Source organism: Salvelinus fontinalis, chromosome 16, assembly GCF_029448725.1.
Source record: "Salvelinus fontinalis isolate EN_2023a chromosome 16, ASM2944872v1, whole genome shotgun sequence".
NCBI classification, from domain to species: Eukaryota; Metazoa; Chordata; class Actinopteri; order Salmoniformes; family Salmonidae; genus Salvelinus; species Salvelinus fontinalis.
In genome coordinates, this window is record NC_074680.1 from 13899787 (window position 1) to 13912294 (window position 12508).

Consider the following 12508-nt stretch of genomic DNA (forward strand, 5'->3'; position numbering starts at 1 on the left):
TGACTAGTCTTCTGGGCTCAGAGGTTAGGGTACTGGGGTGTGCTTCCAGAGTGTTGGGCCAGTAACCGAATGGTTGCTGGATCGAATCCCCAAGCTGACAAGGTAAAAATCTGTCGTTTTGACCCTGAGCAAGGCATTAACCCACTGTTCCCCGGGCGCCGAAGACGTGGATGTCGATTAAGGCAGTCCCCCGCACCTCTCTGATTCAGAGAGGTTGGGTTAAAAGCGGAAGACACATTTCAGTTGAATGCATTCAGCTGTACAACTGACTAGGTATCCCCCTTTCCCTTTCCAATAAAATGAGTAAAGTACACATACAGTTGAAGTCAGAAGTTTACATAGACTTAGGTTGGAGTCATTAAAAATCGTTTTTCATCCACTCCACAAATCTCTTGTTAACAAACAATAGTTCTGGCAAGTCGGTTAGGATATCTACTTTGTGCATGACACAAGTCATTTTTCCCACAATTGTTTACAGACAGATTATTTCACTTATAATTCACTGTATCACAATTCCAGTGGGTCAGAAGTTTACATACACTAAGTTGACTGTTCCTTTAAACAGCTTGGAAAATTCCAGAAAATGATGTCATGGCTTTAGAAGCTTTTGTTACGCTAATAGACATAATTTGAGTCAATTGGAGGTTTACCTGTGGATGTATTTCAAGGCCTACCTTCCAACTCAGTCCCTCTTTGCTTGACATCAAAAGGAAATATAAAGAAATCAGCCAAGACCTCAGAAATGTTTTTCTCCAAATGCCTGAAGGTACCACGTTCATCTGTACAAACAATAGTACGCAAGTATAAACACCATGGGACCACGCAGCCGTCATACCGCTCAGGAAGGAGACGCGTTCTGTCTCCTAGAGATGAATGTACTTTGGTGTGAAAAGTGCAAATCAATCCCAGAACAACAGCAAAGGACCTTGTGAAGATGCTGGAGGAAATAGGTACAAAAGTATCTATATCCACAGTAAAACGAGTCCTATATCGACATAACCTGAACGACCGCTCAGCAAGGAAGAAGCCACTGCTCCAAAACCGCCATAAAAAAGCCAGATCACGGTTTGCTACTGCACATGGGGACAAAGATCATACTTTTTGGAGAAATGTCCTCTGGTCTGATGAAACAAAAATAGAACTGTTTGGCCATAATGACCATTGTTATGTTTGGAGGAAAAAAGGGGAGGCTTGCAAGCCGAAGAACACCATCCCAACCGTGAAGCACGGGGGTGGCAGCATCATGTTGTGGGGTGCTTATCTGCAGGAGAGACTGGTGCACTTCACAAAATAGATGGCATCATGAGGAAGGACAATTATGTGGATATATTGAAGCAACATCTCAAGACATCAGTCAGGAAGTTAAAGCTTGATCGCAAATGGGTCTTCCAAATGGACAATGACACCAAGCATACTTCCAAAGTTGTGGCAAAATGGCTTAAGGACAACAAAGTCAAGGTATTGGAGTGGCCATCCCAAAGCCTTGACCTCAATCCTATAGAAAATTTGTGGGCAGAACTGAAAAAGCTTGTGCGAGCAAGGAGGACTACAAACCTGACTCAGTTACACCAGCTCTGTCAGGAGGAATGGGCCAAAATTCACCCAACTTATTGTGGGAAGCTTGTGGAAGGCTACCTAAAACATTTGACCCAAGTTAAACAATTTAAAGGTAATGCTACCAAATACTAATTGATTGTATGTAAACTTCTGACCCACTGGGAATGTGATGAAAGAAATGAAAGCTGAAATAAATAATTCTCTCTACTATTATTCTGACATTTCACATTCTTAAAATAAAGTGGTGATCCTAACTGACCTAAAACAGGGAATTTTTACTTGGATTAAATGTCAGGAATTGTGAAAAACTGAGTTTAAATGTATTTGGCTAAGGTGTATGTAAACTTCCGACTTCAACTGTAGTAGCTCAAGCTAGTTTTTTTTTCATGCTCTGGACAATATGTGACTGGATTCAGGATCGTTGGAGTTTGGCGCTATTATGGTGACAAAGATAGACGTCAGTGTTTCACTATATTAATTGAATATATATAATATATTCATATATTCATTTATTATATCGTTGCCGCCACTCCAACAAATATGGTTATGGGCGAAGAATGTAGAGAGAGAAACTTTGAGACAAGGCTAAAAGCTATCAGCAGAAAGAGAGAGAGATATTTTCATGTGGCATGGTATGTGTGTGCTTCAAATTAATATGCATATACAGTATGTGTGTCATTGTACGTTAACGAGCATGTTTGTTTCCTCACAGACCACATGATTGTCATCTGACCCCCAGGTAGTCCCCGTTCCCTGTTGCTGGGAGGAGGTGGGGCAAGAGAGAGCAGGAGGGGTCAGTGGCTGCTTCCCCAAATTACTTCCACCAACCTCCTCCAGCTCCTAAAATGAAACAAAGTTATTCTCTCTCAGCATTCATGAGTATTCCTCAGTCTCCCTCGCTTTCACTCAGAGAGATAGGAATGGACGTAGATGAGGAAAGACAGACAATGTAAGAAAAGCAATGACATGACTGGAGGTGTTCAGATGAAAGAAGGTTGAGAATCTCCCTGACGTTTCCTGTCTCTACCTCTGCCTTGGAGCCTCCTGTCTGTCTGTCTGTCTGTCTGTCTGTCTGTCTGTCTGTCTGTCTGTCTGTCTGTCTGTCTGCCTGTCTGTCTGCCTGCCTGTCTGTCTGTCTGTCTGTCTGTCTGTCTGTCTGTCTGTCTCGCCTACGGAGCAGAAATGGACAGAGAGGAAGGGAGGAAGAGAGAGGAAGTCCTGATTGGTTAAGGCTCTTCTACCAGCTGAGTGCACTCCGCTCTACCTCACGCAGAAGGCCTCCCTATTTACCTGCTCGGCGTCTCCATGCTGATAATGCAGGGATACCGGCGCGTTATCTCCTCCTGATGACATATTGGGCTCGCGGCGTGTCGGCGGCGATCCGTTCCATCCCGCCGTGCTCCCTATCTACCTCACCTGATCCCTGGAGGGAAAATATAAAGCTGTCCTGCTGAGCGCCTTTCGAGAGACACAGCCTTAGATATCTCTTTAACAGAGCGCAAGTGTGCGCGGCTAAAGATTTGTAAGTCGCTCTGGATAAGAGCGTCTGCTAAATGACTTAAATGTAAATGTAAAGAGACCCTATCATCCTCACTCATCACTGCTCACATTACCTGGCAGGACAGAGGAAGCTTGGAGCTGGGAGAGTAAAGCCTCTAGCAGTGGGATGGGAAGGTGTTTCGAGGATATCATTCAATGGTCTAACCAATACTATGATACTCTATGTGGTCTATAAGACCACAGGAGATACTCTACGGTTGACCACAGGATGTCAAGTTGGATTTGAATATTTCCAGTTGGCCGAAAGTCAACCTCTATGTAAAAAAAAAAAAAACTGTAGTGTCCTCCTCTCACGTCTTTCGAATATTGTACATTACACAATATCCCATTATCTCATGTAACTCTACTTAAAAGTATCAGCTCTGAAGGCTTTATAAAGAGTTGGTCACTAAACAACGCCTACCCGAGAGCAGAGATCCTGGGGTTTTCCTCCCAGGCCGTGGGGCATCTCTCTGCAGCGCGTGGACAGGTTGAGGATGGCCCTGGCGGCCATGTGGGCAGCCTCCATGTCGTGGGTGTAGTCGAAGCTGCTCTTACTGCAGGTGGAGCTGGCGCTGCTGCCCCCCCCTCCGCCCCCTCCTCCACAGCTCAGGCTGCTACTGCTGCTGCTGGGGGCGTAGGTGCTGTTCGGGCTGCTGGCCGAGCTGGAGTTCTTACAGTAGCGCTTGACTGGAGGACACAAGCACACAGAGATAGGAGTAGTTCATCCGCAAGTATAGACAAATGCACGGCTTGGAAATACTCTTACCGTCGTTTTGTTTGGTTCTGTCTTTTTTGTCTTTGTCAACCTTGTGTTGTTTTGATTCATCTGCCTGTTTGCCTACCTGTGTATGACCATTGCCTGCCTGTGACCACGATTCCTGCCTCCTGCGAAGGCGAAAAAAACACCTACCGCGCTCAGCGCGTGAATCTACACCTTTTTCTCCCTGAGTATTCATTACAAGTTTGGCTGTGGGGGATGCATTCAACAATAAAGAATTTGGGAAGTAAAAATATTGGTGAATTGTGAACACTGGGCAAAAAATACAATGAATTGGTGGAGAAAAAAAGGCTTGGAATACAGACCATTCATTAACCAAACCACAGAAGCAAGGATATTCATTATTCTACTGACACAATATTCATATTGACTACCTGAACAACAATAAAGTAGGTAACAGATAAAACTGAAGTGCCAGGAAGATGGACTGTACCATCATATCCTTTAGGAGAAGTGTCCCTGCCTTGGAGCTTGGGTGCGATGGCCCGTTTGCCGTAGACATTGTTGCTGTGGCTGCTGTCTGTGAAGCTGCTGTAGTCAAAGCTGGTCTTGGAGTACTTTTCCAGCTCCTTGGCCAGGTTGGAGCGCGGCGTGCTGGTGTTCTTGTAGCCATACTGAGGGATCTCCAGCTGTTTCACAAAGCACATAGGCCTGGAAAATAAACCACGAGGGGGTGTAGGTTGGACAGAGCAGAGGCACCAAACATCACGCAGGGGAGGGGAAGGGGAAGGGAGGAGAGGGGGGAGGGAAAGGGGAGGGGAATGTAGAAAAGGGAAAAGGCAAGGCAACAGTCAACTCTAGCCTAAGAGAATCCTTGGACTTAGCTTTAAGTTCATCTAAGCTACATGTCTACGCTGTTTCCTGAAAATGTCTCACCCAAACACAACTCATAATTAAAGCCATGCATTTTCTCTGGTATTATTTTATAAAAATGTTTTTATCTAGAAACTATCAGAGCTTGAATTAGTGATGCAGTCTAATTGGATAGAAATGTTATATCTACCATTGCATATCAAAACAACTTTTGTTGAAATGATTCAGCTCTTTAAAACCCAATAAAGGCTTTCACTTCATGAACAAGAAAATGAACGTGGAGCGTCTCCAAACGATAACTGTCTGGGAGATCAAAAGATAAAGAAATCAAACAGACATAAAGAAATATGAAAATCTATAATACAATAATTAAGAAAACCTTCCAACATTGACTGACTAATGCAAGCAGAGTTATAGTAAGGTAGGATATAATGTAGTGTTCCGGAATGGGCCAATTCCATTTAAATTCAGGAAGAGTAAAATAATTTGAAATTGACTGAAACCCAACCCTGGTAGAGTATTAAATTAATACATTCAGGCCGTTGGACTCTGCATCTACCAGTGAGGTGGTCCCTATGGAAGCTGAGTGTGGTGTGGTGAGCAGTGAACAGTACCTGAGCACGCGGTCAGAGCCCTGGTTAGACTTGGAGGAGCCATCGCACCCGATGCTCTTCTCCTGGGCTTTAGCCAGCTTCTCTGCTGCAGCGATTGGACACCCCGACAGGCTGAAAGGACAACAGAGGGGGGATGAGTATGACAACCAGTAATGGAGGTGAGACTGATCATATCTGAACCAATATAATGGTCCCATTCAATGCATCTCTGACCACCTGTCTGCCTGCCTGTCAGTCTTTCTAGGAATGGAGGTGAGACTGATCATATAAGAACCAATATAATGGTCCCATTCAATGCATCTCTGACCACCTGTCTGTCTGCCTGCTGGTTTGCCAGCCTGTCTGTTTGTCTGTCTGTCTAACTGATAATCCATCTACCTACCTGCCTTTCAATGAGTTTTTGGTTAATTTCCAATATCATATATTTTCATCAAACGTTTTAAATAACAACAACGCAGCTGGTTATTATAACAGATTGCTTTTTTTTGGTTGAGTGGCTTCAGAGGATAAACCAACTGCACACGCACACAATCCTGTCCCTGCTACCCAATCCACACAAACACACCGGCCAAACAACCTCCCAAAACACACACACCAACCTCCCAAAACACACACACCAACCTCCCAAAACACACACACCAACCTCCCAAGGTCAATAAAGGACATATTATTGCAGCACAGCTGTTTGAGATACTGCCAATCAACCAAATTTAACAAAGGCTCTGATCATTATATATAATTTCACAAATTCTTCTTTATAATTGTTGTGAAGTGTAAAGAGGCTTCAAGTCCCAGTAGAGAGGTTATTCAGATCATGGCCCTGAACCAGCGCAGGTGGAGGGAGAGGTGTCTTCTCGAGGTGTGAGTATCAGTTAGTAGGTGTTCATTTAGGTGTGTGTGTGTGTGTTTTGCAAGTGTGTGTGTGTTACTGTACACGACTGTCTGATAAGTTGAGTGTGTGCATGTCTGTGTGTGTATGTAATGTGTATCTCTATGTGTGAGCGTGTGCATGTCTGTGTGTGTATGTACCGTGTGTCTATGTGTGTGAGTATGTGTGTGCATGCCTGTCTGAGTGTCAGTGTGTGAGTGACACTGTGCTCAGCAAGAGAGAGCTCCAGTCTTCCCAGGTCTGTAGCCTTCCTGCCCTCCTGCCAGAGTGGTAGAGAGGTGCTAATGGTTGCTGATACACCCTGACTCTCACAAAACCTGCTGTGGGTGACACTCCACTCCTTCTCATCCTTCTCTCTCCTTTCATTCTTTCCCGCTCTGATCTGCTCCCCTTCTCTCTCTCTTTCTCTCTCACCTCTCGCTCTCTAGCCGTGTGACAGGAGAGGGGAGCACACGGCTATTTCAGTTCCACCCTCAATACCAACACCCATACACACAGCTTCTCTCCCGGAAACCTTGATCTGTGATTCTTTCATCTGAGGTGTGGATTACAGCCTTTCACGTGTGACTCCAAATTTAGCATTAGACAAGCAACCACATAATTAGGTATGGTTGTGGTACCTGAGATATCCAAAGCCAAATACTTTTGTAAGCCCCTTTGCCATCGCAATCAATAATAATAGTGACATTTGTGCAAGAATATACAAACACAAAATTATTGGCAAGTAGATGATCCAATTGTAAAATAAATCAATCAAACAATAAACACTTGAGCAAATAAATAGAACATAAACAAAATGAAAAAAAGAATCATGAATATCAAGTAAAACATTTAATAAAGAAAATGTACTAATAAAGAGGAAAGAAACAAGGATAAAGTAACAACCCGTCATTGGAGGGAAAGAAATAAAATCTCCAACTGAACAAAAGGTGGACGTAACACAGATGATCCTGGCATTTCCAAAGATGGCTGCCAGTCCTGTTGGGCGACTCACCTTCTGTGGGAGTTCCTGTTGCTATTGACATGGCCGCGTCCCGTGCAGCCCAGTGTAGGACACTTAAGAACATTCTCATACATAGCAAGGACTTCACACAGACAAACAGACAGACATACAGGAGAGCGATAGAGAGAGATAGGGAAGGTTAGAAGCCCCACAACCAGACAGTATCATTAGTGTGTGAGAGGTTGAGCAGCTTGGTATTATCATCATCGTTATCATTAGGATCTGTCCCAGCAATTTGAGATGACCTCCTTCCTCCTCCCTATAGAGCAGGACAGTCTGAAAGGGCAGACAGTGTTATAGCCTTTTGAGATCAGTGTTGATTGAAGAAGGAGAGTATTGCGAAGAAGAAGCCATCTAAAATCCCTTTTATACACAGACCAAAATCCCATTTATTTAACATGCCTGCATTTTTATACCAGCTTTGTCATATATCTGAAAGGGGTAGGGTGTAAAACACATGGAAAAATAAAAGCCAACTAAAGAGCTTGTCGTGATTCCTGCATTTTCACAGACCCTGTAACCAAAATACAGGTATTGGATCTGTGTGAATGGTTCTCTGCTATTTTTGATGAACACTTCACTTGTTTAACACTTGTTTAAAACCTCCCTAATTTGAACTGAAAACAGCACCCATGGTTTAACAACACCTCCCATCTGTCCCAATTTGCCAGTTAACCACTGATATGTATAAAAGGGGAAAACCTACAAATAAGTTCGAAGTAAGGAGCTGTTTGAAAGGGGTCAGATAAATATTGGCATATTTTTTTGCAGGTAACATACCAAATCTTCTGTCTGAAATGGGTATAAGAATACTAGTCTAGGACATAGCCAGAGACATAAAACAGAGGCAGCTTGAGGCATGCAGAGAACAGAACAAGTTGCCAAAGGATAATGCAACAGAAGACATGCCAGTAATTCACGGATCGTGCCAGACACATACAGTATATTTATTTTTCTATATACAGTATATACTGTAGACTATACTCTTTGTTATCATCCACCCATTTTTAGATGTTCCTGCCTTCAATAGCATTTACCATTAAAATGGTCAAATTGGTTAATTAAATTGGTTTTAATTGATTTATTCGGATCCCCATTAGCTTTTGCAGAAGTAGTAGCTTTTCTTCCTGGGGTCCACACAAAAATATAAAACACGACAAGTAACGAAACATTGACACACTGATAGACAAGAGCAGTCAGTCAATTTCAAAATACAACAATATACAAACAATACAACTAAAGGAAAATATGTAGATTGTGTGTGTTACAGTGTGATAGTGTGTCTGCGTGTGTGTGTGTGTGTGTGTGTGTGTGTGTGTGTGTTTGTGTGTCATTTTGCAGTCCCTGCCATGAGATGTTTTTTTATAGATTTTATTAATGTCATTTTATGTTTACTTGAGTAGTAGGAGATGGAAGGGAGTTCCATGTGATCATGGCTCTGTATATTACTGTTGCCGTGAAATTGTGTAGGACTTGGGGACTGTGAAGAAACCTCTTGTGGCATGTCTTGTGGGGTATGCATAGGTGTCTGAACTGAGTGTTATTTGAGTATGCAGACAATCTGGAATTTTCATCACAATAATATTTCTCATAAAAACTAGAAGAGGAGCAGTTGATCTCTTGTCAACCCTCAACCAGGAAAGACTGGAATGCATGTTGTTGATGTTAGTTATGTATGTCCTGTTAAAGGCATGCTGCTCTGTTTTGAGCCAGCTGCAGTTTTACTGCATATTTCTTTGCTGCACTTGACCATATTACAGTACAGTAATCAAGATGGGACAAGACCAGAGCCAGAACAACTAGTACAGTTGATTTATGTGTCAAAAGCTCAGAACATCGGAGCCTCCCGAGTGGCACAGCGGTCTAAGGCACTGCATCGCAGTGTTGCAGCATCACTACAGACATGGGTTTGATCCCAGGCTGTGTCACAACTGGCCGTGAACGGGATTCCTATAGGGCGGCACACAATTGGGCCAGCGTCATCCGGCTTAGGGTAGGGTTTTTGCCGTAGGGCCTTTACTTGGCTCATTGCGCTCTAGCGACTCCTTGTGTCGGGCCGGGTGCCTGCAGGCTGACCTCGGTTGTCAGTTGAACGGTGTTTCCTCCGACACATTGGTACGGCTGGCTTCCGGGTTAAGCAGGCGGGTGTTAAGATGCACAGTTTCCTTATTTAGAATGTCAGTGAGCTCACTAGCTTTGGGTTCTGACATGTAGAGTGTGGAATCATCCACATACATAGCCATTCTAGCTTGGTGTAAGACCAGTGGCAAATCATTTGTAAAAATAGAGAAGAGTAACAGCCCAAGGCAACTGTCTAGGGGGACACCGCACTTTACATATCAGATCTTAGAGAAGCTTCCATCGAAGAACACCTTCTGGGTTCTATTGGGTAAATAACTCTCCAACCATGTGATGACCATTTATGATCAATAACACCAAAGGCTGCACTGTATCTAACAATACAGCTCCAACTATCATCTCATTATACATTTATTTTAACCAATCATCAGTCATCTGAGTCAGTGCAGTACAAGTTGAGTGCCCTTCTCTATATTATGCCTGCTGAAAGTCAGTAGTTAGCTCCATCAGCTTACTAAGAACAGGCAGCAAACTGATTAGGCGGCTGTTAAAGCCTGCAAAGGATGCTTAACTATTTTTAGGCAGTGGGATTACTTTAGCTTCCTTCCACACCTGTGGACACACAATCCTTTAGGCTTTGGTTAAAGATATATCAAATAGGAGTGGAAGTATAGTCTGCTCTCCCCACGGCAGCCAATTAGAGTAATGCTCTGTCTACGGACGTCTCTAAGGGACCCCGGTTGAGAACCACCAGAGGGGAGGGGGGTGAGGAAAGGGGCCAGAAAGACGCCCTTCTGTATGGGTTAAAACTGCTCTTTGCGTCAGCTTCATCATTATCACCCCCTTACACTCTGACCCTCGTCATCCTCACTCTCTGGCATACTAATTCGAGCTCAGAAGAGCTAATTGGGCAAGTCCCTCCACCTCAACACGCCGAGAGCCAAAACATTATGTTAGATTATATCACTACTTTCCCTGACCATGACAAAGAAACAGTTATAATGACTGGAAATGGTTGGATTTGCCTGTCCACATTCACTGTATGCTTAGAGCATCGTGGAACATTTCACAAAAATAAAAAAGCAGTGATTCCTGAAAAGTGTATATGCTACAGAGGTATTGTGTTTTGTACTCTCATTCATAGGTACATCACTTTCAGGAACAAAAACAAAGATCTGTTATGAGGGGATTAAATATTTGACATTCAACAATGAGCAAACACAAAAATGTACTTGTAACGTTGCTTCATTTTAATATCCTAGATTTCCCTAGGAAGTGTCTTGTGCACTGTGTGATTGCTAAATGAAGACCTTGCATTAATAATCTATTGTCCACTACACTGTAAATGTGTTAATAGACGAGAGGGCTTTTATCTCCCTCTGCCTCCTCGCTGTCAGCAGGTGTGGTGTGTGTGGTGTGTGTGTGTGTGTATGTGTGTGTAGAGGACATTTGGGTCTGTCTGCACTGAGAGGCTATTGACCACTGATGGACAGGGAGAAACTTTGTGGCTAGCTGCTCCATGTCGGATAATGGATTTTAAAGCAGAGTCCTGTCGATACCTCACATAACTGTCTGTGTATGTGCGTGTGTGTGAGTGAGTGTGTTTGATTTCCTTACAATGACCCTTTTCTGCGTAGTCACACTGTGAGTTGCAATTAGAATGAATATTATTTAATTCCAAAATGAAACATTTATGCTATTTTTCCAAAACGTCAGCTTGATCAACACAAATAAGGAATAGGAGAAGGAACACGGACGTTACCTCCAAAAGATACTATGACAATCGATCGAAGCCTATTTCAAAATCCATTTTGGGGTTTGCACCCTCAAGGTCAAAAACTCTCACCATCTAGGAGTACACATTTATACCTTGGTGCTATAACTAGGCTATAACTAGGCCCAGGAGTTTTTCCTGGTAAGGTCACAAGGTCAGGGAAAACTGTTAGCTCTAAGCATGGTACTCAAAGCACAAAAAGACATGTCTGATAACTGGCTACTTTATAAGGCCATGTCTTATGTTAAATGATTTATGTGCCATTATAAAAAAGGCCTATTTTATTTTAATAGCAGTCTGGGTCATGGCAGATCATACCGTAATCTTCTGACTCTGGGTTAATAGCGCGTGTTGAAGAGAGTTTATTGAGAAGTTTGCACAATAACCAGGGTGCCTATTCGCTGAGGGCTAATGTTTATCGCCGCTGCAGCTGATCTGCTGCAAAAAGCCGTGATAGTTCTCTCTTATTCAACTGAATTTAATTGAGCAAAGAATACAAATAACTTTATGGGGTTTATTGTGCGGTGGAGATTGATAGGCGTACTCAGTCTTACTCACTGCTGGTGACTATGGCCAGACAGAGACAGTTGATTTTTTCTACAGGCACTTAACGGTGTTACCAAGCAGAAGATAGTGTTATAAATCATGATCTTAATTATATCTTACTTTGTGAGGTAAACATCGCATGAATTTAGGGAGTCAAAGTACAGTAACGTGCAAAAGAATTGCTTAAGGAAAATAAATGATCTGAATCCAACAGTGGGTGGGAATGTCAAGAAGCACTGGCTGTTGGTCAGCAGGAATGAGTGATGTTAACTCATTGGTAGACAGTGCTAGAACAGTCCCACCATTCACTGCTGTACTCTGCCATTCTTCTCTCAGGCCTTGTTTCCCCCCGCCATCATTAGACAGTTGACTGGACAGGTAATCAGTCATAGACTAACACAAGCAAATCCATGACCCCATGCGTGCAAAGGTAATGCCAGGAGAGCAGCTGTAGCCCGCATGACCTCCCAGAGCAGCCATAACAAACGTGGAACAGCCACAATAAACACACAGCATTCAGACAGAAACAAAGAGAAACCAAAACATGCAGACCTTGCAATGCAATACATCAAACAAACCCTGCAATAAATTGAGAGCCACTGGCTTTGTAAGCAGTGTCAATTCAATTTCAATTCCAGAATTTGAAACGGACTTAGCTGAAACTGAATTTACCCCAGAATGGTAAACTTAAGTAAAGTGTGAAAGTGCAGATCTTACTTTCAGGTGGCACCCTGTCTTTGTGTGGACAGCCAGACAGGCTCCGATGGTGAGGGTACAACCCCGTCACGTGACCTGTGCCATCACAGCCCGGTGTCGGGCACCGGCTCTCTTTCTTGTCGCCACGCGATGAATCTGAACACACAAAAACATAGAGAGAGAGAGAAAGAGAGAGAGAAAGAGAAAGAGAAAGAGA

The 12508-nt window shown here is 43.3% G+C and overlaps 1 protein-coding gene across 8 annotated transcripts in view; it reads right to left on the reverse strand.

Annotated features, from left to right (window-relative positions):
- Window positions 1-12508, reverse strand: part of LOC129812676 (myelin transcription factor 1-like protein) — a 149629-nt gene that overhangs the window by 19916 nt on the left and 117205 nt on the right. For all 8 annotated transcript variants that reach the window (XR_008753043.1, XM_055864441.1, XM_055864445.1 and 5 more), the window contains exons 8-12: window positions 12313-12447; window positions 7188-7278; window positions 5305-5415; window positions 4311-4528; window positions 3521-3786 (exon numbers count right to left, since the gene is read on the reverse strand). Coding sequence is in view for 7 of the 8 variants with exons in the window: in XM_055864441.1 (XP_055720416.1) it covers window positions 3521-3786; window positions 4311-4528; window positions 5305-5415; window positions 7188-7278; window positions 12313-12447 (821 nt within the window). In the remaining variant the exon portion in view is untranslated. The remainder of the gene's footprint in view (window positions 1-3520; window positions 3787-4310; window positions 4529-5304; window positions 5416-7187; window positions 7279-12312; window positions 12448-12508) is intronic.